Below are 27,058 nucleotides of genomic sequence, written 5' to 3'. Positions count from 1 at the left end.
GGGGGCAGGGATTGGTAGTGGGAATCTATTTACAAATGTCTGAAACTCACGTCCACAGTTTAGGTGTCTGCCACCATCAAGGTAATGAGCAAATAACCAAGAGTGGGGTTTGTGACCTCATGGGCCTATAAAAGCCAGACGTAAGACAATCTCCTAACTTAATTACATCTCAGTAATGTTGAACTCAAGGAAAAGTCTGTGAAAACTCCATATTATGTAACAAGAGTTTCCGAAGCCATTCCAAACATTACTGGCCAGGGTCAGTGTGCACATCTTTCTTTTACAACATATCGAGCTAGAGAAGCCAGTTTTTTACCTTTGGTACTTTTCAAGAAGATTCTTAGCTTGCTCTTCAGCAAACAGAATCCCAGCAGGGCAGTCTGGGAAATCACCTGGGATGTGAGGTGACCTTTTATACTGAGAATGCACTATAGCCTCTTTTAATCCTCCAACTCTTGCACCTCGATAGATCTAAAAGAAATGTCAATGAGATCCTGTCAATATACTAACTTAAAGTGAAACTCCTTAATTGTTTGTATGGGGAAAATGGAAAACAACCGAAATGCTCATCAAAAGGAGAATGGATAAACATCAAGGGGTAACCCTACAATGGGTTATCATATAATAGTAAAAATGAATGAAATAGTTTCATCAACCAACATGAAAAATCTCAATGCTGAGTGAATACAGCAAGTCGCAAAAGAATCTATACAGTGAGGTATACAAGTTTAAAAACACATCAAACATAGTTGTTTTCTTTGGGGATAAAAGCATACTTAATGAAGCTATAAAAATATGCACAAGGGGCCAGCTTGGTGGTGCAGCAGTTAAGTCCGCACTTCCGCTTCAGCGGCCAGGGGTTTGCTGGTTTGGATCCTGGGTGTGGATCTACACACCACTTGTCAAGCCATGCTGTGGCAGGCATCCCACATAAAATAGAGAAAGATGGGCACCGATGTTAGCTCAGGGCAAATCTTCCTTAGGGGAAGAAAAAAAAAAAGCATGATAGTGACAAACACCAAAAATAGGAATTTAGTGATTTTTAGGAGGAAAGAGAGAAATGGAATTCGAAGGGAATACAGAGTGCTTCCAATGAATCTGTAATGTTTTATTTTTTAAGCTGGATGGCAGGTGAAGGGTACACAGAGTTCATTATATCAGTATCTATATTTTTTTGCATGCTTGAAACATTTCATAATTAAGAAATTAGAATTATTTTAAAATACTCCCATTCCTAAATGATTAACCAAATGTCCCTTGCACTAGGCACAATTGTTAAAACTAATTACCTGCATAACCTAACAGTCTTATATGTCTTTTGTACTCTCTAGCTCAAAGTAATATTTAAACTAATCAGAAAAAAACCACACTAGATTTTAATAAAAATTTGTTGCAATTCATAAACAGGAATATATAGTCAGCACTTAAAAAACAAAAAATGTATTCTATATATCTATAAAAGTTAGAAAATTATAAAAATTGCTTTTAAACTGTAACAAATTTCTTCAAGTTAAAACACTTCAACATTTTGTTGCCACTACTATTCAAAAATCAAGCCACTTTTAAAACCTCAAAAATTCATGTCAGCACAACTTTTATGAATGAAAACCTGGCTCCAGAGACTTTATGAAGTATTTCGTATCAGGATTATAGCTCTAAGGACAGAAGAATGGCACTGGATTTCTAAGTTGCACATAAAGGCTAGAACATTCTCAGCACTTGGTGTTTATTAGGAACGTATTTTAAATGTTGTGATTCTTAGAATCAAAAAGTAACTTACAAATGGAATCCAGAAAGCCATGCCCCAGCCCTTTGGGAGCAGGACATCCCAGCCACTTCCCCAGCCTCGTCGGTCATCACCAGTCACTTTTCCTGGCTGTTGAATCAAAAGTATAGGTATCTTGGATTCCTGGGGACCTAAAACAAGCTGTGACCCAGGCACCAGCAACTCACTTCTCTTCCGGTTTAAATCCTAAAGTGGAAGAAAATAATTCAAGACAAACAACTCTAGTGTTCTGGGAGATTCTACTGAATCTCCCTAAAAGCAGCTTTACAAAGTTAAATCCTCTTTTAAAAAGCAGAAAAAAATGTTCTCAATAAATAAATGTGAGCCATTTTAAGTACAAGGTATTCCTCCCACAATGACTTTCCTCTACACAAGCGCTTTGGTAGAAAGCGTCAAATTATCTTAAATTTGGGCTAGAATATACTACATGATTCAAAGATATAAAATAACATACATTCAATCTCCTAATCTCTTGTATCAGAATTAATCTTATATTTTGATATTCTGTCCCTACATTTATTTTGGTTAAGATTTGTTGTCATCAAGTAAAAAAGGTACAAGCAATTAACAACTTCCCAAGGAGGGGCAAGTGGGAAAATATTCCAGCTCTTGAGAAAATTTCTCACCAGGTCGTAAGGATTTAAAATAGAAGATGCTATAAATTATTTGTTAAGTGGACTGCAGGGAGTGGCTAACATCCTTTCAGATTTTCTCGCCAGCTGTAAAGAGATGAACAGTAGGAGTGGCCTACCATCCACTGAGAAAACTATACGAGAGACCACCTCCACGCTACAAAGCCTAAGCGCTGCCTCAGGGACGCTCTTCAAACCATGACCAAGTCCTGATTCTCCTTTTACCGCTGGTCAAGCTTCCACTACCACCTACATGTTGGTAATTCCAAAATGTCTATCTCTTTAGCCCCGACTTTTTCTCCTGAGGTCAAACTTGTCTCCTGGACATCTCCTCCTGGGAAGGTCCAAGGCCCTTCAAACTCAGTTTATCCAAGATTGAACTCATCTTTCCCAGTGCATTCGCTCTCCTCTTGTATTCCCCATCTAGCTGAATGATGCCACAATTCTCAGAGTTCATTCATTCATTCATTCATTCACCCATTCAAACATTTACTGTTCATTCATTTACTCAGCCATTCAAATATTTACTGAGCACCTGTTATATGCCGAACACTTTTCTAAGACTTGGGAATATAGAAGTGACAAGTCAGACCTGGCTCTGGCTCTCTTTTAGCTGAGCTCCTAAACTCAAGCTAATCTACAACTCTCCTCCTTTCTCTCTTCCCATCTTCCAATCCACCAGAGTTTTGTCAGTTTCATCTTCTAGGAATATGCATTAAACCCCAGCCCCTCCACTCTAGCCACACTGCCACAATTCAGGCCCCATCACATCCCAAATTATGGACTATTTCCAAGGTCTCTTTCAATGCCATCCAACCACAAGTCCTTTCTCCAGCTCCTCCTCATCCCCATCCCCGGTCTAATCCACCCTGCACTGCGCTGCCAGAGTGAAATCTGAAGTCATGGCCCAGCTTAAAACCTGCAATGGTGTCCTACATCTTCAGTCCAAATCCTTAAAATACCTCAAGGTCTTTTATGCTCTGGCCCCTATTTATCTCTTCAGTTTCTTCTCCTGCCCTACCCTCAACTCCAAGTTACTGATCTACTTGGAGATTCCTGAACACATCATCCTGGTTTGGGCCTGGGCCCTTGTATATACTGTTCTCACTTCAGCAATCTTTTCTCCACTGCAGCCTTGGCTCCTGGCCCCTAGCCCCAAGAAGTCTGGTTAATTCTGACCACCCATCTAAGAGTCAGCTCTTCCAACCAGGAAGCTTTCTCCAGTTTCCCTAGTCTGGGCTTAGGACTCATTCTAGTCATCTACTCCATCATCTCACACAATCCCTGGTCCTGGTAGGAGCTCAATCATTGTGACATTAAAGACAGAGAACATTTAAGGGAAAAAAAACAATACAAGAAAAACAGGTATTTAAACCATGAGACTATCACTTCAAGAAAAAGTCTTTGTCATAACTTTACCTAGAGATTATTCTTCCATAAGAACAGGAAAAAATCACAGTATGTATCATAAGTAAGGGAGCAATAAATTGTTTGAAAATAAAAGGAAGTCTATAGGATTCTACAAAGTATGAAATAACTTTTATGATCTCTAGAGTGATGAATTTTAACCTGTCTTCATGGCTGTACCAACAATCAGTACACTATTAGTTACCTGATCCGAGATTTTATTCTCCGTGACACTCTGACAGATAGCTTGGTTCCAAATAAAGCTATGCGTACACTCCACAGGTACACCCTCCAGAAGCAGCTGTCTAACTTTCTCATTATCTAAGATGGAAAAGAAATAGCCTTCAAACCACATCCTTTAGATCAATGAAGCCAAACTTTAATCATTGCCAGTTCACCTTTTGTTATAAGAAAACATTTTATAGGCACTTACTTAACTTCTCTAGAAGAATTTACTTGACTAGAAATTAAGTTATTCTTATAGTTGGTTTCATAATATGTGAAACAGCAAAGGCTCCTAAACTTATTTCTCTGACATTTATTTTTAGTGTATAAGATGCAAATATCACATTAAATTGCCTCTAAATAACTGCCTAATTCCACATTGAAGATAATCAAATTTTAGGAACCACACACAGGCAGACAATTTCTTGGTAATATGCTATGACAGCACAAGCAATATTTGAACTACCAGCTCCAGGGCTCTTTCTATCATTCCTGGCCCAATGGTGGTGAGCCAACAGATAATCATCCTTTCCTTCTGCTCAACTATTTCAAGTCTCTGATAACCCTTTTTTATTGAACTGAATATTTATCCTTTCTGTAAGATGTGTTTTTCTCATTCCTTTAAAATGAGTGTATTTTCTGTGACATACATTGTGTCATCTCTTTAAATAAGCCACACCATGGCAAAATACTCTAGTGGGAAAAGAGGAGGAACTTCTCTGGTTATAAACACATATACCAATAGAGGAGACTTCATAGATGAAGTCTTCTAAAGAGTAGGGGGAAAAAAATGTCTTCCAAACCTTATTTTGTTGGACTGAAGAATTTACAAAAAAAGAAAAAAGTCAGACAATTCATGAGTTTTGGCAAAGGTCCTAAAATGCCAACAGAAAGGTCACTCAAAGGCACATACCTGCATGGGTCTGATAGCTGGAAAAAAAAAGTGGAAAGCAACTGGGCCATAATGTGACAGATTTCAGGGGAGAACAAAGACAGAGCATATTAAATCGATGAGAAGATCTGAGATAAAAGCTCCTTAAAGCAGCAACTGCTTCTAGTACGCTGTTTCTCATGGAGATAATAACCAAGAGCATCTCGAGTAACAGTACTGTGTCCTGCCCAAGTTCACACAGCTCATCTAAGAACAAATAAGCCCCATTTCAAACAGCCTCTGTCCACCCAGAACGCTTTCCTGTGGAGTACAGCCATAGACTTGAGTGACAAAGTTGGGACTGTATTCAGATCTGGCTGCAGACAACAGAGATGGCTAATACTTAGGGTATAAAGGTACAGGAAAGCACAACCTCATCTTCGAATATTCTAAATAAACAAATGAAACAAAGTAAATGGTAAGTCCAGATAATGAAATATTACTCAGCACTAAGAAGAAATAAGCTATTAAACCATGAAAAGACATATAGGAATCTTAAATGCATATGACTACATGAAAGAAGCTAATCTGATGCTACATAATGTATGATTCCAACTATCTAACATTCTTGAAAAATCAAAACTATGGAGACAGTAAAAAGATTGAGGAGGGAGAGAGAGATAATAGGTGGAGCACAGCAGATTTTTAGGGCAGTGAAACTATTCTGTATGATACGGTAACGGTGGATACATGTTGTTATAAATTTGTCAAAAACCATAGAATGCACAACACCAAGAGTGAACCCTAATATAAACCACGGACTTTGGGTGATAATGATGTGTTAGTGTAGGTTCATACACTGTAAGAAATGTGCCCCTCGAGCGCAGGATGTTGGTAGTGAAAGAGGCTATGCACGTGTGGGGGCAGAGGTATACAGGAACTTTCTGTACTTCCCACTCAATTTTGCTGTGAATCTAAAACTTCTAAAATACAAAGTCTATTTAAAACAGAATAGAGCATGTCTGAAGGTAACGGGGAAGGCCCTTTTCGGTCAACAGTCTTGACCAGTGAGAGAAAAGAAAGTCACCAGGTGGTCAGCACGCACCTAGCTGTGCCTAGTTTGCCTATCAATTCCGAATGTAATTCTAAGTCCTTCCCCACGGCTCACATAAGCATATTCTTTTTCATACCCAGAGAAAAGCTAACTGACTACATAACTCCAGAATCGTGACTCGAAGGTTGAAGGAAGTAGCCTGTTTTCTCCTTTCTTAAATGTATTTAAAGATGCTCAAATTTTAAAATAAAACTTTCTTAAGTTCTACTTAAGAGAAGCAAAGGAAACTAATAAAAAGCTTTCTCATTTGGGAATCAAATAAATCAAAGTTACAGTCTTCAAACTCACTCTATTTTAAATTCAATGTGCAGAGTAGTTAAAGGGGCCCAGCTGAGGCAATGAGGATTTTTCCTCCCAAGAGCAGAAAGAGAAGTCAAGGCAAAATGACCAATAATGGGCGCTTCTGAAAGTCCACTGTAGATAGTGCTCTAAAAGAGCTTGTTAAAGCTGTGAAAAGTAAAGGATGATCTCTGACCATCATTCTCACGGTAATTTGCCTCTTCCCCTGTTTGGTGTACACATTACCAAAGAGTGTGCAAAGAGGAAGATTTTAAAAAGCCATGAGCACAATGTAAGTTCGATATTTTCTAAAGCAAAATATTCATCTGTGGAAGGCAAAGACTAGTTAAAATAATCTAGCAAAGGAAATCAGCAGATGCTAAGGAAAGCAAATACTAAAACAACAGTATAGAAGAAATTATTATTATTTTTTTTTTTTTGAGGAAGATCAGCCCTGAGCTATCTACTGCCAATCCTCCTCTTTTTGCTGAGGAAGACTGGCCCTGAGCTAACATCCATGCCCATCTTCCTCTACTTTATGTGTGGGATGCCTACCTCAGCATGGCTTGCCAAACAGTGCCATGTCTGCACCAGGGATCCGAACCAGCGAACCCCTGGCCGCCGAGAAGCGGAACGTGCGAACTTAACCACTGTGCCACCGGGCTGGCCCAGAAATTATATTTTTAAATCTCACCGAGAAAACCAGTTACACACAGTGAAATGCTGTCTTAATGAAGTTGAGAAGATTTTCAAAAACACATTACTAATATGTAATTCAAAATCAAGAACCAAATACTCAAGTAAATTTCTTCAAAGCATCTAAGAATATGTCTCATCACTTACATTCTTACTGAAGGTTTCCTTCTCTGTTCTCCCACTATTCCACTCTCAACACCTCTCACACTCAAATGTGCGAGCTCCCACAGCAAGCAATTCTCGGACACCAACTTAACTCAATTCTGACACTATCTACCTGGAGATAGCATCAGATCCTGTGGGTGAAGGAGTTGGTCCTGCAAGACCGCTCCCACTTCAGATGCCAACCGAAAGTCCTGGTGTCCCATTTCTGACCAATCAGCTATAAATTGCTTTCACCCATGACCTCCTCCTTGGGTTCAACAATTTGCTAGAAACAGCTCCCACACCTCAGGAACACAAATTACTTACTAAGATTATGCTGTTTGTTTTTGTTTTTGTTTTTATAAAAGGATACAACTCAGAAAACAGCCAGATGGAAGAGATGCATTGGGCAAGGTACAGGGGAAGGGGTGGGGAGCTTCCATGCCCTTGCTGGGCACTCCACCCTCCCAGCACCTACCTCCACGTGTCCAGTAAATTGGAAGCTCTCTGAACCCCACTGTTTAGGATTTTTACGGAGGCTTCATCAAGTAGGCATGGTTGATTAAATCATTGGCCAATGGTGACTGAGCTCAATCTCCAGCCCCTCTACCCTCTGGGTAGGGGTGGGGGCTGAAAGTTCCAACCCCATAATCATGTGATTGGTTCCCCTGGCAAACTGCCCACCATGCTCAGGGCCTTTCCAAAAGTCATCTCATCAACATAAACTCAAGTGTGGTTGAAAGGGGCTTGTTATGAATAACAAAAGATGCTCCTTTAGCCTCTATGGCACTTATTTAGTAAATCACCAGGGTTTTAGGAGTTGTGTGTCAGGAACTGTGGACAAAAAGAAAATATATATTTCTTATCATATCACAGTATCACATTCCTGTACCCTCTCTCTTCAGAGCTCTCCAGTTTCCAGTACACATAAAAAGATAAAGAGTTTGTTATCCAAATCAGGCAAACGCTTCTTTATAGTTTAAGTACCACCAGAATTGGTCTGTTTTACCTAAGTCAAAATAGGTAGCGAATGATTTCAGACATAGACAGACAGACTGGAACTATGTCAGAGAATTAAGTTTTAGATCATCATGACATTGAGATTCTTCCAAGGATTAATCTTTTATTTACTGACTCAGCTCATCAAAGTATGCTTCTAACTTTAGTTTTGAATTACCTTCCTAGATAATATATTACATTTGTTAATAATATTGGTATAATACCAACTCCTTAAGAAGTTTACTTCTTTGTGTAGCTCACATGCCAATACTTCTTCAAAGAAATTACCTAAAACAGGTTTTAATGAAATTCACAATGACTAACAAGATGGCAAGCTTTTATAGTAAAAACTAAATCATGTTTTTCAAGATAGACTTTAATTTTCCTTGAACTGATTCATATTAAGTTAAAGCCCTAGAAAGGATTTAATACAAAACTGCCTCATTCCAAAAAAGAATCTGAGGCAACAAGAGAAAAGAAGTGGAGTTTAACCATAGCTTTAAGGCGATCGAGATAGTCGACACTAACGTACTGCCGTTAAAGAAAAGATGCAGCAACTCACTGGTTAAAGCTGTGGGCTCCAGAATTAACTAACTTACCCAGGTAACTTCAAACTCCTCCCTCATCCAATCCTCCTTTCACCTGAAGTTCTGACAGAGTAATTTATTGCCCCTTTAATATGCTATCTAACTAGATGTGGAGGTAAAAAAAAAATTCTGCAGTTGTTGTCATACACATCTGTACTTTTTCTCCAAAAATTCACGAGCTAATTTTAATGATTCTTCCAATTAACCATATTTAAATGACAGTAAACACAATAAAACATCATCACAACTGCTGCAAATCCCAGATCAGACTAAAATTTTAGCCAGACCCTACCCACCCTCCTATGCCACCCAGCCAAACTCCCTCAGGCCACTCTACTGAGTCTAAACCAAGACATCTTACCCTTCAGCACCTGGGATGGCCTTGCCAGGATTCGAACCTGGATCATCTGTATGGTCAGACAGAGGCTTCCATGAGCACAAGACCAGCTGCGGGTGCAGATCCCTTCCTCACAATTAAAATTCTGAAATGCCAGGCATTTTCAGAGAACCCAGTTTGCAGAGAGACAGGTTTTACTAAAAATAAAGAACTCAGGGAAAAAAATGAATATAAGGATCAGGCTACGTGTTTTACAGCTAAAAGATAGTTCCACACACACCACCTTCTTTGATCATCACCCTGAAAGGTAGGCAGATACAGATGGCCCTAACTTTTACAGATGAAGCAACTGCAGAGCTTTCACAGACAGAACTCTAATGGGACGGACTAGCCTGCTCAAAATAGTAAGGAAAACCAGGGCTGTTTCAAGAACCTTACCTTGGCATTTTTCTGGACTGGGCAAAATTTTGGACCTCTTTTGAGGCAAATTTATTCGAGGATCCCCAACCGTGAGTCCCAGAACAGTACCTGCCGGAATTTCTGCTGGTGATGTTACTCCTCAACAAAAACAAAACAAAACAAGAACGAGCTCACAGAAAGTCATTCACAACACATACATATTTGCTTGAGTTTTAAAATTTTTCTAATGAAACTTTCTTCTTGGGCTAATTATTTAAGAACATGTATTCTCTTTTTTCCCCATTGATACTTTTAGAGGATAAATTAACATTCATAAAGAATGAAGTTTCTCACAAAAAACATTAAATTAACTAACAGGTTATTCTACAGCTTGAGCATGTATGTTTCTGTCAATGATAACTATAGTAGCTACAGGCACAAAGGCAATCATGCAGGTGAGTACAGATTTGAGTTTAGTACCAGGTATGTGCACTTGTCTATAGTGTCCTAATGCCAGTTTTTTAGAATACTAACATCTCATTTGTTTGTCGTTTCATTAACAAACTCAAACAGTATCACTCTATTTACTGAGTTCAGGCACCTCTCTTACTCGCTTTCTTGCTGTATTATAACAAACAGCTATAAGTTAAAAAGCACCACTACATGTAGGCAGCCCAAAGGAAAATGCTCTTCTAACCCACTTCCCAGTGCTCCCTTCTTCCCCAGCGCAACCCGGTATTCCCTCTGCATACCTCCCAACAGTTCAAAAATGGCTTCTTGTCTGTGATGAAGGGAAACGCTATCAGGATTCCTACAGGTTTCAACCCACCAGCAGTGAGGTGTTTTCTCTGTGTCCTCTCCCTCCTGAAAAATAACAACTCCTGCTCACCAGACAAATAATGAATCAGACTTACTAAGTTTGTTTTGGTTGCTATCGGCCCTCACCTTTTTTTCCTGTATGGGAATGAATGTTTTATGGAGGGAATCGGGGAAACTGCCACTGTATTTAACACAGTAATTAACACCAGACTAACTACTCTTCTGGTTAGAGGCAAGGACACAGCACTAGACCTCTCTCAGGATTTCAGAGACTACCTAACTACGCTACTTCACGCCTGCGTTCTCTCTCAAGCACAGTGGAACAAGACAGGCCTTGCTCTTTGCTCCTCTCCTACAGTCACCAACTTTATTACCACCAATTTAAGCAATAAAACCTTCCTCACCAAAGAAAAACCAAACTAATACCTTTTGAAGAAATCTCGAGCTAAAGGATATATTACAACTATATTATACGCCTGGAAACTTCAAATAAGACACATAAATACTTATATTTTTTTCCAGACAGAACTAGGAATTGAGCAAGGTTTCCAAAAGCACACCAAGTACCATGTGTTTGCCCACAAGGAGAACCTATAGCCATGATTCATACTGAAGTTCACTGAAACAGGACGTGCCCTTATGGATTCTAAAGAAGCAATCCGTAACACACGCGCCGTGTACCTCACAGAAACTCAGGCAGCAGAGCTTAGTAGTTTAAGTACAAGCTCTGGAACCAAACCTCCTGGGTTCAAATCCTCCCTCCCTCTGCAACTCATTAGCTAGGGTGAAGCACCTACTCTGCACCAGGCACTGTGTTAAGCACTGGGGACAAAGCAAAGAACAGGACTGCCCCTGCCCTTGCCAGCACGAAGCTCAACACAAGTGTCATAAAGACACAGAACAAATCTAGGGGCCAGCTCCGCTGCTGAGTGGTTAAAGTTCGGATCCCAGGCACAGACCTGCTCCACTCCTCAGCCGTGCTATGGAGGCATCCCACGTACAAAGCAGAGGAAGACTGGCACGAATGTTAGCTCAGGGCGAATCTTCCTCACCAAAAAATAATCATAATAATACTATAAAACAAATCTAGACATATAAATTGAGCAAGAGTACAAGATGCAATAAAAACAGCAGGAGGGCTGTAATTTAACTTTGGGGGATCAGGAAAGGATTCTAGTGGTAAAGGATATAAATGTTAAAGCCTGAAGAATGAAGAAGGTTTAGCCAAGCAAAGAGTGGTGGAGGCAGAATGTTCTGGCAGGCGGAGAAAAGCAGGTGTGAAGGCTTTAAGGCAGATGAGAACAGACATATTCTAGAAGCTGAAGGAAGGCCAATGCGGCAGAAGTGCAGGAGGTGCAGAGGGAGGAGGCAGGAAGGCACGAGATGACGCAGTCACGTTAAGGGCTTTGGATTTTATCTTAGATACAATGAGAAGCTATTCAAAAGCTTTTAATCAGGAAGTAACATGACATGAATAAACTGTTCAAAGATCATTCTGCCTCCTGGGTAGAGAACGGACTGAAAAGGTGGAACGAGGGAGGGAAGTCAGGAAGACAACAGGATTGAGACCAGCGTGGAAGCAGGGAAGAGAGAAGCAGCCTTTGTTTTTTAAAGTATCTTTCTTCTAAAAGCTCACAAGCTATTCAGATCTATCATCATATTTGACCACGTCAAATCTGTGAGAGGCACAGACACTAAAAGGTTAACTGCACTAATATAGGAAAACACCCCAAACCTGAACCCAGAGTGTCTAATTCCCAGTCTAGGCCCTACTATCTAGACTTGTGCTGTCAACATGGCAGCCATTAGGCACAGAGAGCTCTTTGAATTTAATTTTTAGTTAATTAAAATTAAATAACAGTACAAATTCAGCTCCTCAGTCACACTAGCCACATTCCAAGTGCTCAACAGCCACATGTGGCTAGTGGCTATAGTATGGGATAGCACAATGGAACACCATTCTCACAGAAAGTTCTACTGGACAGTGCTGCACCAGACATATTGCTCTCAAACTTTTTAGGCATCACAGATCATTAAAACTAGCCCCAGAAAATATGCCTCACACCTGCACAAACAAAAAAAAAATTGTAGACACTTTCAGGGATTTTAGGGGCTCTTGTTACCCACCGAAGGAGCAGAAGACAAGACCCTTCTACGAGACACTGCAAGAGTCATCTGTATTTAAATAAGAAAAAGTCAGTTTACTTGCTACATTCATTGAGATTACTTTCACTTCTAGAAGTGAAAGATGATAAAGTCTTTAATAATAAGCCTAAGTAGGGAAATAAACATTTATAAGCCATGGTCCAAATGTTACCAAATTATATGTAAGGTTTCATAAATTTGTTGAGAAGAACATGACTAAAATAGAACATTACACTCATATTTTCTCTTACAGTGTGGACGGAAGCAGCTTTTAGTGCCTCAGTTAGGATGGAATGGGCAAGCGGACCAATGAGCCGGAATCTGTTCATCTCCATCGTCAAATCACTGAAAGAGAGAGAAGGTCTCAAAATGCAAACTTCCATTAAATACAATGTTTGTGCCACAGGCAAAAATAGAGCAAGACTTTACTGAAAGTGTTCAGAGCAAATTCAACCCGTACCTGATTATAATGCCGGTGGCTGGAGAGATCCAAGAATATGGCTGATATGGATCTCTAGTTCCATCACCAATAACTTTTTTAATTGGTTTACCATCTTCTCCATCATCTTTCCGTTTTCTTTTCTTGCCAATTTTCTCCTCAGGCAGTTCAGTTTGGCTTTTTTCTTGGGATGGTGACAGAACGGGGTCTTGGATGCAGACAGTTGGTTTGATGGGTTCCATACACTGGCACACTGCTTTTATTTCCTCTAAAATATCCTAAGGATATATTTAAACATTTTACTTTTACATTTTGAAATTTAAATACACTACAAATTTAAATTGGTTTAGTTTATGTTATTTTTTCTCCCTTTAAAAATTTACATTTTCATCCCTTCACAAATTAAAGTCATCAACATCAAAAAGCTTTTTTATTTTTTGAGTTTTTTTCACAGAAAAAGAAACTCCTAAATGTCAAAAATTAAGGAAAACAACATCACTACTCTGATCAAATTTTTCTAAAAAGTTGAAAGAGAAAATTTTATACCATACCATATACAAGCAGTGAATATGCTAAAAAGGGAAGGTAAGCTACATGCAGTATTAAAAAATCATCAGAATTACTCAAAACAACTTGTCATCAATTTCTCAAAAAATTAAAAATAGAAACACCATACTACCCAGCTACACCACTACTAGGTATTTATCCAAAGAACTTGAAATCAACAGTTCAAAGAGACTTATACACCCCTATTTTCATTGCAGCATTATTCACAATAGCCAAGATGTGGAAGCAACCCAAGTGCCCACTGACTAATGAATGATAAAGAAAATGTGTTATGTATATACAATGGAATACTACTCAGCCATAAAAAAGACACGATCTTCCCATTTGCAACAACATGGATGGACCTTGTTAAGTGAAATAAGCCAGAAAGAGAAAGACAAACAGCAAATGATTTTGCTCATATGTGGACGTTAAACAAACACATGGACGAAGAGAACAGATTAGTGGTTACCAGAGGGGAAGGGAATTGGGAGGTGGGCAAAAGGGGTAAAGGGGCACACACCTATGGTGATGGACAAATAATAATGTACAACTGAAATTTCACAATGTTATAAACTATTATGACCTCAATAAAAAAACAAAACAAAACAAAACAACTTCTCATCACCAACTAGGTTCTAACAGGCACCTAGATACCAATGAACCAATTCAGGCATGGCAGAAACATCAATCCAAATGCAACATTTGAAGCCATTTGCATAGTAAGATTGGTTTCCATCTCTACTTCTACTCATGGCTTACTAAAAAGTGAGAGGTCAAGATTTGCTTCATTTAATCTTCACACAGCTTTTCTTCCTATATTCAAATACCAAGATCAGTCCAACTTTTATACCATTTAAATTTCTACAGCATTGATGTCCAACAGTAATCAAGAATGCAGTAACAGAGTGATGGGGAAATAATCTCCAGGATTATACCTGTTTGAGAGTTGGATGAATCCAGATCCACAACTGCCTGCTCTCAGAAGTGTCACCAGAGGTCCTCTCAGACTTCCAAATAAATGTAACAGGCCCCAGCATCTCTCTAGGATATTTATTTGCCCGGTAAAGCAAGAGGCTACCTTGGCGCTTTCCAGACAAGCAGTGAACTGCTGCAAAAGTCAATCCTGACATAAACAGAAACAAAATTCCACAATTTCAAGTGTTGACGCTGCAGGATTACTTCCTGATGGCCATACTATTATTTACTGTCCATCTCCATGAAGGATAAGGTTTTGGTTTTGATGCCCGCTTAGATCAAAGCCTGGGACACAGTAAGTTCTCAATAAATATTTATTAAATGAACAATTTAATGAGTCCTGAGTTTCTTCCTGGCTAAATTCACTCCATTAGAATAATGGTTCTTTCACTTTACACTTGACAATGTGAGAAATGATTTAAAAGCCACCCAAAGCTTTCCATATATTAATATACTCATTGGGAACAAGAACTGTCTCACACATTTTTATATATATTTAAATTCCAAAATGCTTACAGCAGACACTTATCCATAAAATGAATAAATATACAAAGACTAAAAAAGGACTCAGCTTTGAAACAAGTTTACCTGTGTCTATGCTACACATTGGAGACAGTGCCTTTAGTATTTCTTCCTCTTTGCCCTTCAACTCCAAACAACAGTAGTAGGATAAATCCTGCACAGAGGGAGACACAATTAAATACTTAGGAATTTACATGGGGTAAAATTGCTAAGAAGGGTGCCAGCCCCATGGCTGAGTGGTTAAGTTTGTGCACTTTGCTGTGGCAGCTCAGGGTTTCACCAGTTTGGATCCTGGGTGTGGACACGGCACCACTTATCAGGCCACGCTGATGCGGCATCTCACACAGCACAGCCAGAAGGACCTGCAACTAGAATATACAACTATGTACTGGGGGGCTTTGGGGAGAAGAAAAATAAAAAGAAGATTGGCAACAGATGTTAGCTCAGAGGCCAATCTTTAAAAAAGAAAAATTGCTAAGAAGCCAAAAGCCACATCAGAAAAACCTCTAGAAGTTCAAGACACAGAACAAATTGCTAAAGCTATTATTTCCTAAGTCAAAATCTGAAACCTGTCTACTCCTACTATATCAGCAAATATTCTTAAACCCATTTGAATCAAAAACAAAATGAACTTCCATTTAATATGTAGGTTACAGTGTCCTACTTTTTAGAAAAAAATATTTGTTTCACCTCATATTCATAGACAAGTTATAAGAAAGATATAAAAACTGCTGCCTCTAAGTAAAGGATTATTCCTCCCTAAAATCCCCCTAAAGTAATAAACCAGAGTCAAATTAGCAAGCAGTAATAAATTCCGCAAAATTATGCTAAGATTGTTCACTTTGGTCAGCTAATTCAGGATCTAAAGATAACTTAACACCGAGCCCAGAGATACATGTTGCAATTAATTTATTCTCTATTCCTCTCATGCTGTCTTGACTATGATATGCAACTTTGACTAAACAGTGTACAAGGAAAAATGAGAGTAATGACAGTAAGACCTTACCAATTTAAATAAGATGAAGAGAGATCAAACTGAGCTAGTAAAATCAATATGTTAAAGAACTATAATAACAGTCACTGTAGGGCTACTGTGCACCAGGCGCTGCGCTAACTCCTTGCACAGACTGTCATTTAATTCTCCCAACACCTGAAGAACCAGGTACTATTGTTATCTTATTTGACAGATGAGGACACGGAGACAGAGACTGTTACTCGAACAAAGCCATACAATCAGTAAGTGGAGAAGCCAAGTCAGGCTCACTCACCCCCAAACCAACCCCTCTGCCCCAGCACCTTTAAGCAATTTCAGTACACTCAGCAACTAAAAATTAAATGCAGATAATAGGTAAGCTTCTGACAAACTCCCATCAATCAATGCTATCACTCACACACAGAAACCTTCCCAGCAACAGTGATCTACCCTCAGCTGTCAGCTAGATGAACCTCACCCAAATTTATACAACTGGCTGAGAGAAAATAATGGTTAAGAGCGTGTAACTCTGGAGTCAGACTACCTGGGCTCAAATCTCAACTTCACCACTCTTTGGTTGTACGGCTGTGGGTAAATTACCTAACTTCTCCATACCTGAGTTCCTCATTCGTAAAATGGAAGTAACGGTAAAAACTTACCTCATAGTGTTGTAAGGATTAAATGAGTAAACATATGTAAAGTACCAAAACAGGCATAAATTAAGTACTCTAAATATTTGTTACTATTAGCTATTATTTTTATTACTTAGGGCTGATTAAATATAAAGAAAATATCTGATAGCCTCAGCAAAAATCTTGCCCAAAATGAGAATCAACTCTTAGGTCTGTCCTAAAATTTGAGAGATGGCAGAGTGCAATGGAAAAAGCACAGGCCAGAAGAATCAGCTGCCCAGGTGCTACACAGGCCACCAACAAGCTGTGTGGCCCTGGGCAAGTCACTTCATCTCTCTGGATCCCAGTCTCCTCAAAGTAAAATGAAGAATTCAACTAGAATCTATGATTTCTGCAGCTGAGTCTTCAAATCAAAGGCTCTTAAAAGGTTCTTGTATTCACTTCACACCCATTACGACGGCTATTATCAAAAAAACCCCACAAAAAATAGAAAACAACAAGTGTTGGTGAGGACATGGAGAAACTGGAACGCTTGTGCATTGCTGGTGGGAATGTAAAATAGTGTGGCCTCTGTGGAAAACAGTATGGTGGTTGCTCAAAAACCTAAACATAGAATTAATACATGATCCAGCAATTCCACTTTTGGGTACACACCCAAAAGAACAGAAAACAAAGATTGAGGAAATATTTGTATATCCATCTTTTTTTTTTTTAAGATTTTATTTTTCCTTTTTCTCCCCAAAGCCTCCTGGTACATAGTTGTGTATTTTTAGTTGTGGGTCCTTCCAGCTGTGGCATGTGGGATGCCACCTCACTGTGGCCTGACAAGCAGTGCCATGTCCCCACCCAGGATCCAACTGGCAAAACTCTGGGCCACCCAAGCAGAGTATAGAGCTTAACCACTCAGACACAGGGCCGGCCCCTGTATATCCATTTTCATAGCAGCACTATCAACAATAGCCAAAAGGTAGAAGCAGCTCAAGTGTCCATTGACAGATGAATGAATAAACAAAATGTGGTAAATATATACAATGAAATATCATTCAGCCTTAAAAATGAGGAAAATTCTGGGGCCAGCCTGGTAGCGCAGCAGTTAAGTTCACACATTCCACTTTGGCAGCCCAGGGTTCGCCGTTTGGGATCCCAGGTGTGGACCTACGCACCGCTCATCAAGCCATGCTGTGGCAGGTGTCCCACATATAAAGCAGAGGAAGATGGGCACGGATGTTAGCTCAGGGCCAGTCTTCCTCTGCAAAAAAGAGGGGAATTCTGACTCACGATACAACATGGATGAACCCTGAAGACCTTATGCTTAGTGAAATAAGCCCGTCTGAAAAAGATAAACATTGCTTGATTCTGCTTTTATGAGGTACCTACAGTAGTGAACTTCATAAAGACAGAAAACAGAATGGTGGTTGCCTGGGGCTGGAGGGAAAGAGGAAAGGGGAGTTAGTGTTTAATGTGTGCAGAGTTTCAGTTCAGGGAGATGAAAAAGTTCTGGAGATGGATGGTGATGATAGTTGCACAACAATGTGCATATACTTAACGCCATAGAACTAGACCTCAAAAATGGTTAAAATGGTAAATTTCATGTTATGTATATTTTACCACAAATTTTTAAAAAGGTTCTTGTATTGATTATTCTGCTATATTGATCTGAAGAGGTATCAGAGGATACTAATACCAGTGGCTTTTGAAAGCTGGCCAAGGTCATCCTGTCATTGAAAGGTAGGCCCTCTGCAAAGATCAAATTTCTAACTATATACTAGAAGAGAGAGAAAGCAATTGAATTAGCAATTGGGGAGGCAGCCAGATAAAAATTATGAGGCTCTAAAACCAACTATCCTCTCAAAGAGTTTAAAACAAACTTCCTAGCATCCCACTGAATCAGGAATATCTAGAAGAGAATTTCGAACACTGCTCAGTGCACACAGATGGTTCTCAAATAGCTGTTGTTGATGAATGACTACCTAATGAACCAATGCGAAATAAATTTCAAACATAACCAACAAGACCCTGCATGATCTGCTTCCTCCTTACTTCTCCAGAACTAATCTCATCCTACTGTTAGCCTTGCTCTCACTCTCTTCATCTCTGTCACACAGAATTTATTTCAAGTCTTTGCTCTTACCTGGCTTCCTTCTGCCTCCCTCACTCTCCTATTTTCTTATCGCTTAGAGCTCAGCTCAAACATCACTTCCATGCGGAAGCTTCCCTGTTCCTCTGTTACTAACGCTCAAAGTACTGCATATTTTTCCCTTACAATTGTATATTCTGCTAATTATTTGATCAGTGTCAGTCTACCTTAATAACTTCAGGCTGGTTCACCCCCAGCATCTGGCAAAGTGCCTCATGCTCAGTAATCAATTTTAAAATGAATAATCTCATCCACAGGGCTTTGGCACACCATGAACTATTCTAAAAGTCCATCTATATCAGAAAGGATCTAAACAAAAATTTAAAAAAAAAAACAATTGGAAAAGTATACCTGAAGGAGGCAACGGTTAGTCATGGCTCGATAGCAGGCTCTGTGGCTCTTGACGGTCGGCCTCTCCCCGAGGCAGTAGCCCCACTTCTTGATCATGTGAAACCGTTTGGCATGCCAGATGTGAGTTTCTAACCATATGTTCTTCTTTTGCCTACGGTTAAATTCTAGCACCCGGTTTATGTGACATCTTCGAGCTTTATGGCATTTATTTTTTGAATGTTCTTTTTTCTGATGCACTGCTTTCTCTGCCTATAGTTTCAAGAAAAAAGGCAGATCCTAGTTTGTAACCATCTCATAAGAAAGTTAAATGTTAGGAATTCAAACAACTAACCTTAGAGTTAGTGGAGTACCTTACAGACCCCATTAGTTTGCTTAATTTTTTAACTTAGTGATTTCTGCAATGAAAACAGAGGAGGCAACAGAAAGTGAAGATTTAGAGACACGTAAACCTAAGAAGGAAGCACAATTCTATCCCTTACTAATTGGGCAAGCTTCCTGGACTATGAAGACTAGAATATCTATAAAATGTTCAACACAGTAATTCAAGCTTATTGTGCCTTTTAACACTACAGAGCAAGAGGGAATAAATCAAATGCTAGCTTTTTGTTGTTTTTTTAACCTCTAAGATTGTAACTAAAACCAAAACTTATGATCAAAAATATAAAAGTGGGGAAAACCTAGACATTTCCTGTCAGTTAGGTATTGGCAGACAAACGCTAAATGATACTACTGGGAAACAGATTTCAAATTAAATCTCGAAAGTACAAAATTCCTGTTTAGTTTTTACTCTTAATCTCTTCTACAGCCAAGCCAAACTTCGTGAAAAAACTCTTCTCCATTTGTTTGTGGGCCCCTTAGGGATAAGGACTCTACCTTGATGAAGTCCGACCCCACCACCAGTATGGTACCAGTACCTATAAGGCACTTGATAAAGAAATTCTGAATCAATTAGTAAAGACATGGAAGCTTAGACAACCTGAGAATGTCCAAGCTAAGAACTTTCGTAAAACCAAAAACACTTAGACTTGAACAAGTTCAAGTTCAATTAAATCCAAGTCCACGTTTTTAACTTTGAAAAAGTCAAAAGGCAAATACTAGGCGTTGCTACCTTTGTTAACCTTCCAACTCCAAGATGGCCACACCCCAACATGCAGAGCTACAACTGCTTATCTGTTAAGAGGGTCAGAATTTTATTTTAAATCTGGCAAGGAAACATCAACTATTTAACATCATTAAAAGACAGGGGCTCCACATGCTATATTTAAAAGCAGTGTAATATCCAACAGCCTGCTAATTTGGTGGGGAATGGATTGTGGAGGTGGAAGGGATAATGATTAAACCAACAACACGCAAAGGAGCATTTTTTTTAGTTTTCATTTCAATAAATTCTATTAGGTTAATACTTCTCAATTTCTTTTAGGAACTACTAACCTAAACATTTACACTAAGGGAAATTTGTACCTCTTTCTGGGCAATCTCCTGTAACCGTCTAGGAAGGCGTTTGACATTGTGGCTCATGGCTCTTCGTCTCATGTGCCGTGGCAGAGTCTGGAAAACCAGTGAATTAGAAGACTTCTGGGTCACTGCTTTCAACATAGCACTGATTTCAGCAGCTCGGGCTTGAGCGAATGTAGAAGCTGTTGAAGGAAATAGCACTGTCATGAAAAACAAGTCTTAAACCAACATTTTTCCTGGTAGATTTCAGAAGGCAGACAGATTGGAAGTACATGAGCTTACGGTTCACCAACCACTCTAACCCCTATTAGATTAACACCAATAGTAGTCATTTCTGTAGGATACAATTGTGAAACTATTCTTCAACTTTTACATATTTCAAATTTTCTGCAAGGATTCAGTTTTACTTTTCTAATCAGAAAAAAAGTTAAAAAATAAATTTGCAAAGAGTGTTTTAAAAGAGAGGGCTGGGGCCGGCCACGTAGCCGAATGGTTAAGTTCATGCACTCCACTTCGGTGGCCCAGGGTTTCGCCCGTTCAGATCCTGGGTGCAGACATGGCACCGCTCGTCAGGCCATGCTTAGGCAGCATCCCACATGCCACAACTAGAGGGACCCACAACTAAGAATATACAACTATGCACTGGGGGGCTTTGGGGAGAAGAAGAAGGAAAAAAGAGATGGGCAACAGATGTTACCTCAGCTGCCAATCTTTAAAAAAAAACAAAAAACCCCAGAGGGCTCCATGAACTATAATCACAACCATTTTAAGGTGCAATAATCACACAAAAAAACAAAGAAAAACAAAATTTAAACAATGGTTTTGACTCAAAGGGTTTTTTCTTAGTATTTTCTGCTTTTTGCAAATATGTAACTATAACTATTATTCATTTTCTTTATTGAAAAATAGACTTTCTTTTCTGAAGAGTAAACAGAGTACCAGGGAAATTTAAGTGAATTCCTCCAAGATGGCATAGAGACCAGAAGGTACCCTTAAGGTATGTACAAGGAACATAGGGTTCTGCAGCAGTGGGGGTGAGAGTGATGGGGGGGCGATGGGAGATGAGGCTGCAAAGCGCCTGGAGACAGGTATTTAGAGGTCTTGGTTGCCCTTAGATACTCAGATTTAACTAACTGTTAAATTTGGTTGCATCTTTGAAGAATGCTATGTTGAGCAGTGTAGATGGCATTTTACATTTTTTAAAAGTGGGGTAAGGGGACAGGGAAGATTTTGAGGCAAAGAGGAAGAGTTCACAAATAAGGACTTACAAGAAGACAGGTAAGAGAAAGGAGAGAAACAGAAGAAGGGAGAGCAATCAGGCCCACGGAGGCTATGACCAAAGTCCAGCCTGGAGGCGAGAAGGGCCTGAAGTGGAAGGAGGGGACGAGAGGAGAGAGATAGAGAGGCAGGCCCGAGAGAGGACAGAGGGCTTTAGAAAGCTGCCTGCATTAGAAACAAAGAGCTCACAGTACAATCAAACATCACTTCTTTCCAAATACCTACCAGTTATATACTTGGGAATCTCCTGAGAAGTGCCCTCAGGGCCTGCTTTCCATCCTCCCTTTTTTTTAAACATTACTTTAGAGGAAGACTGCTCACTGACATCAGGCTCAGGTGGTGAATGTTGGGTCATTTTGGTTTGCCGCTGTCGTGAAGTTCCAGAATCAGGTTCTAGCATATTTTCAAAAAGAAAACAAAAAGAAATATGTCACTCTTATCAGGGCTAAGGATTACAGTGGAGAACAACATATGCTGGGTGGCAACACTGATCATGTTTTTAATCCTACAACCACGCTATAAGATGACTATTACTATCCTCTCTTTAAAGAGGAGTTAGGGAGGTGAATTAACTTGCCCAAGGTGACATGGCTAGTAGGCAGCACACTAGCCAATCATGTCAGTAGACACATGAAAGAACCTTGGATATAACTGATACAAGGGAGCTTTCTCCATATAAATAGTGCAACATGGATTTTTAAATCTAAGCTCCCTTCACTACTACGATCCACATGATTTTGCATGTTCAGTCTTTTATCGTAATTCTCTGGCACACTCAAGTTGGGAGGCTACGTTAAATTAAAGCAGGAAATAAAAGCAGAGTCTGCATACAAATGTCTGGGCATTGAAACCATTCTGACCTTAAGACAGCATCAAATCCCTGTCTGTGAATGGAGGGAGAGAGTAGAGAATTTTATGGTGTTTCTGCTATAGTGTTCATTATTAAGCCCCTTTAATCATGAAACTTGTTACAAGGTTTGTCATTGTAAGGTTTAAACAAGATAATATATGTTAAGGTTATCACATGGCATGGGAGGATCAACTGTTGGATCTGAATGTAGATCTTTTGAATATGAATCTAAAACTTACTTAATCAGACCCACTGCACACTATTCTTTAAAGTGTGCCCCAAAAGTTCTTGGTCACCTGCTTGCTGTCTTCCCAAACTGGCACTTTCTATCACTGCCCAATGAACAACTATCACCTTCATATCACCTTTTAAGGTTCTAAAGCACACAAGTCAAATGAAGATATGATGACTGCACTGTACTTCTTTTTTGGAAATACAGAAGTGTAATTTAATTATAGCAGTTAAAGTAGATACAAAATATATCAGCTCTAAAATACATATAGCCAATTTTCATTATTCCCAATAGTTATGTTCTGTAAAGTCAGAGTGAACACTGAATTAGAAAATACTGAACCAGAATTCCTAGGGGAAATATGTACACACACAGACACATATATACATACATATCTCACACAGATTATAATCTTAAATGGTAAAAACTGATCCTGGTAGATTCTATTTCTTTTATCTTACAAAGAGAAAATGAGGTTCAGAAGTGTTAAGGACCTGCCTGAGGCAGTCCCACAGTTGGAATTCAAACCCTGGTCAGAGCCATAGCTTCTTGCACTATGCTGCACTGCTCACTACGGTCTCCATCCTCTGGCCATCTCTGTATGAAAGCTGAAACAAGACGGCACCTGGGAACCTAAGCTAAGAACACCCACACGGGGCAACTCAAACTTTTTCCCACTTTTCCCACACCCATGAATGACCGTGAAAGTGCCGTGAAAATTAATTTTTGGGTTACAAATAAACTTTAGCAACTAGGTGAATTTGCAAATATAAAATTTTCAAATAATGAGGGTCAACTGTATCTGTACCTGTTTTTAATTCAGGTCATTTACTATTTAGATAATGACTATCAAAAGGAATTGACAAAAGAAACAGGATCCAAATGGGAGTGGAGAGAATACCGTGTGTCTCTTACCATGTTTCTGAGGTTGGAAAGGTTTTCCACCTCCATTAGGGTGCTTTCCACCTCTATCAGCCACAAAGCCAGAAGACAAAGTCACATTAGTGGGCTGGTTTCTCATTTTCTTAGCATGCTTTCTTTCTTTTGCATTAGACATTTCTGGAAAGAAAGTAATAAATTTAGCACAGGGAAAGAGAACTTCCATTCAAAAATAAAAATAAATTTAATAAGTATTCATGTGACTCAAAATTTAATCCTTCAATATAACAAATCTTCATTTATTACAGGTGAATTGACAGTATCAAAAGGTTATCATGATATTGCTCTGCAACAGGGATTCATAACAAGGGGGATCTCTGGAGGAGCCATGAATGGTATGAACACCAAAAACTTCATTCAATAGAAAAATATAATTCTATTGATGGAAGAGACCATATTAGTATATTCCAGTTTGCAATGCCAAATAATTAAATCATATACCAATGAGGACACTGCACAAAGTATGTTGAAAGAATGAAAAACAAGATATAAGATCCCTATGCCATGGTAAAAAAAATTAATTAAATTAGCTAAAACATTTGATTAAAAATTTTAGGTGAAACAAGAGCCACCTGAATCAATGAAATATAGAACACAGTATTCTGATATGATAATCTCTACAAACACTGAACATAAATTATTGATGTTTTCATTTCTATTAATGAGATGAGGCCATCTGAACTTTTAATTTATAACAACAAAAAGACTTCAATTTGAAGTAAGAAGGATAAAGGACAAAAACCTGGTGGAGTCTCATGGATTTACTCAGTAGTTCTCAACTCTCAAACTCAACATCTCTCTCTTTTTCTGAAGAGTTTGAAATACCTGTTTTCTATCTTGAAATGAAACTCATTAATAACATAACCTGGTAGACACATAGCTTTTACCAATACATGCCCTACAACATGTGCCCTAACTGTAATGGAAAGGAGAAGTAAAAAGCAATTCTACTAAAATAATATGTATATCATATGTGTAAATATTTCACCACAACCATACTAGATGACATCATGAAACGGCTATTTTGAACCCAGGGGATAATCACATCAACAGAGGCACCAGCACAGACATGACACAATCCATAGAGCTGGAGAAAGGTCCTGGAAGCCCCCATGCAACTGTCATTAACTCTTTCCTTGCTGACTGAAGGGAAATCCAAAGGGTCTTGCATGAAGGAGGCGATACTAGGAGGTAAGGAAGCTCAGAGTAGCAGAACCAAGCTGTTCTCAAAGCATTTCAATATTTTAGTGCTAGTCTTTACTTGTCCTTCTACAGAGAATTATCATGAATGCAACAGCTACAAAGGCAAACGAATACAGGTCTGTCGTACTAATGCCTAATTATCCAGTTTAGTCAAATTTAACAAGCTTTTGGGTACCTACTATGTGTATAATACTCTTGGGATGTGTGTATACCAAATTAATACAAGAATGTGGCCTCGGGGCTGGCTCCGTGGTGGAGTGGTTAAGTTCGCATGCTCCGCTGCGGGGGCCCAGGGTTCGGATCCTGGGCGTGGACATGGCATAGCTCATCAGGCCACGTTGAGGCGGCGTCCCACATCCCACAACTACAAGGACCTGCAACTAAGATATACAACTGTGTACAGGGGTGGTTTGGGGAGATAAAGCAGAAAAAAAAAAAAGATTGGCATCAGTTGTTAGTCCAGGCGCCAATCCTTTAAAAAAAAAAAAAAAAAAGAATGTGGCCTCTTTCCTTAAGGAATTTGGTCATCTTAGGCAGCTAACATTTATTGAGAACTTTATATGCCAGGCACTAGCCTACATGCCTTACTCATTTAATTCTCACAACCCTGTGAGGAAGCTACTAGTGCTCTCCTCATTTTATAAATGAAGAAACTGAAGCACAGAGAGGTAACATAACCTGCCCGAGGCCAGTAAGCTGTGACTGTGCTGGGATTCAAACCAGGCAGTCTGGCTCTATTCACTGTTTTTAAAACACAAAAGAATCTAATTCCCCAAGAATAAGACCACATATAATAAAATACTTAATTTTGCAGTACAGCACAATAGGAAACTGAATAAAGGAAAGAAAAAGTGTGAATCTGCAGAAAAAGTCAACAGGAAACTAGGATTTTAGTTAGTTGGAACTTGCAATAGGGAGGAAAGAGTATTCAGGAATCTACTGTGAATTCAGGAGTGAGTACTCTGGACAACTAGAGTGGGAAGAGAGTACAGGAGGATAAAACTGAGTAGGCAAGGGGAGGCCAGACTGGAAGGTCTTTTATTCCATGCTGAAAGCCCTAAACCCAGGAAAAAGCTCTAAAGATTCTTGAGCCAAAAGTAGAAAAGCCAAAATCTTAGCAGAATGTAGGACAAAATGAAGGGGAATAAAGAGGATTTTCTCATATTACGTTTTAGAAGCAGGGTACAACAGGGATCTTACCTGTCTTTTTCAGTGTTGCATCTCCAGCACCTAGCAGCCTTGTACAAAGTAGGGGCTCAATATATACTTGTTAAAACGCACACGGGCACGTATAAATTGAAGGAGTGAAGCGGGCCTATTATGCATATTTACAGAATAAGAAATATTTAGCCAAGTACGACCTCTCCTGACACGGCATGACTGAATATCTGCCAAGAGACCAGCTCTGGGGCCATCTGCTGGACCAAGATCAATATCTTCCTTTTTGAAATCAGATCCCACTCACTCTGTTGAGACCGAAGGAGAACGAGTAGAGACCTTGTAAAGCTGGAGGAGCACTCAAGAGAAGAGAACATGGGAGGAGCGGGAAGGTGGACAATGCCCAGATCTCAGTGTGGTCCCCTGAATGACCCGTCTTATTCCTTTAGGGTGGCAAAAGAGGGGTGCAAGCCCATTCCCACGACGACCTCCGCCAGGCCAGACAATGCGAGAAAATGACAAATGCAGAGGGCTCAAGCACAGGGCCGAAGGAGGTGCGAGGCCGGGAAGAGGGGTCCAGGCGTAAGCAGCAAGGGACGAAGAGGAGGTCAGCGGGCCTAAGGAAGAGAAGATGGAGCGAGGAGCCGGGCCAGAGAGCGGGTGCCGGGCTCGGGGCCGCCACACACACTCCCCTCAAACTCCAGGACCCTGGCGGACACCAGCCCCTCACTACCTACCTGCCAGACGCTCTGAGGGAGGAAGCCAGGGCTCCTCGGGTCAGAATGACAAGGCTCTGCGACAGTCCCCTCCGAAGGGACGTGCGCGGCAAGCAACCTAGAGGGCGCATGCGCCTGACCGACGGCTGCCTCCACGTGGCCCGGAGTCTCGCAGAAACTACACCTCCCAGAATGCCGAGCGAAACCAC

General features: G+C 39.8%; 1 protein-coding gene across 6 annotated transcripts in view; it reads right to left on the bottom strand.

Annotated features, from left to right (window-relative positions):
* The window catches only part of POP1 (POP1 homolog, ribonuclease P/MRP subunit), a 34,883-nt gene extending 7,855 nt beyond the window's left edge, over nucleotides 1-27,028 (bottom strand). The window contains exons 1-15 of one of the 6 annotated variants that reach the window (XM_044743930.2): nucleotides 26,871-27,028; nucleotides 23,749-23,892; nucleotides 21,977-22,144; nucleotides 20,480-20,655; nucleotides 19,019-19,267; nucleotides 14,992-15,079; nucleotides 14,364-14,551; nucleotides 12,901-13,157; nucleotides 12,692-12,785; nucleotides 12,423-12,470; nucleotides 10,229-10,340; nucleotides 9,516-9,635; nucleotides 4,031-4,146; nucleotides 1,781-1,972; nucleotides 317-471 (exon numbers count right to left, since the gene is read on the bottom strand). In XM_044743930.2, coding sequence (XP_044599865.1) covers nucleotides 317-471; nucleotides 1,781-1,972; nucleotides 4,031-4,146; nucleotides 9,516-9,635; nucleotides 10,229-10,340; nucleotides 12,423-12,470; nucleotides 12,692-12,785; nucleotides 12,901-13,157; nucleotides 14,364-14,551; nucleotides 14,992-15,079; nucleotides 19,019-19,267; nucleotides 20,480-20,655; nucleotides 21,977-22,144; nucleotides 23,749-23,890 — 2,105 coding nt within the window. In that variant the 5' untranslated portion in view covers nucleotides 23,891-23,892; nucleotides 26,871-27,028. The remainder of the gene's footprint in view (nucleotides 1-316; nucleotides 472-1,780; nucleotides 1,973-4,030; nucleotides 4,147-9,515; nucleotides 9,636-10,228; nucleotides 10,341-12,422; nucleotides 12,471-12,691; nucleotides 12,786-12,900; nucleotides 13,158-14,363; nucleotides 14,552-14,991; nucleotides 15,080-19,018; nucleotides 19,268-20,479; nucleotides 20,656-21,976; nucleotides 22,145-23,748; nucleotides 23,893-26,870) is intronic. The other 5 variants (XM_070481382.1, XM_014847778.3, XM_070481383.1 and 2 more) reach the window with 5 other exon arrangements.
* Nucleotides 27,029-27,058: the final 30 nt, after the last annotated feature.

The sequence above is a fragment of the Equus asinus genome, chromosome 12 (genome assembly GCF_041296235.1).
Source record: "Equus asinus isolate D_3611 breed Donkey chromosome 12, EquAss-T2T_v2, whole genome shotgun sequence".
Taxonomy (NCBI): domain Eukaryota; kingdom Metazoa; phylum Chordata; class Mammalia; order Perissodactyla; family Equidae; genus Equus; species Equus asinus.
This window is presented reverse-complemented; position numbering and strand designations above follow the sequence as displayed.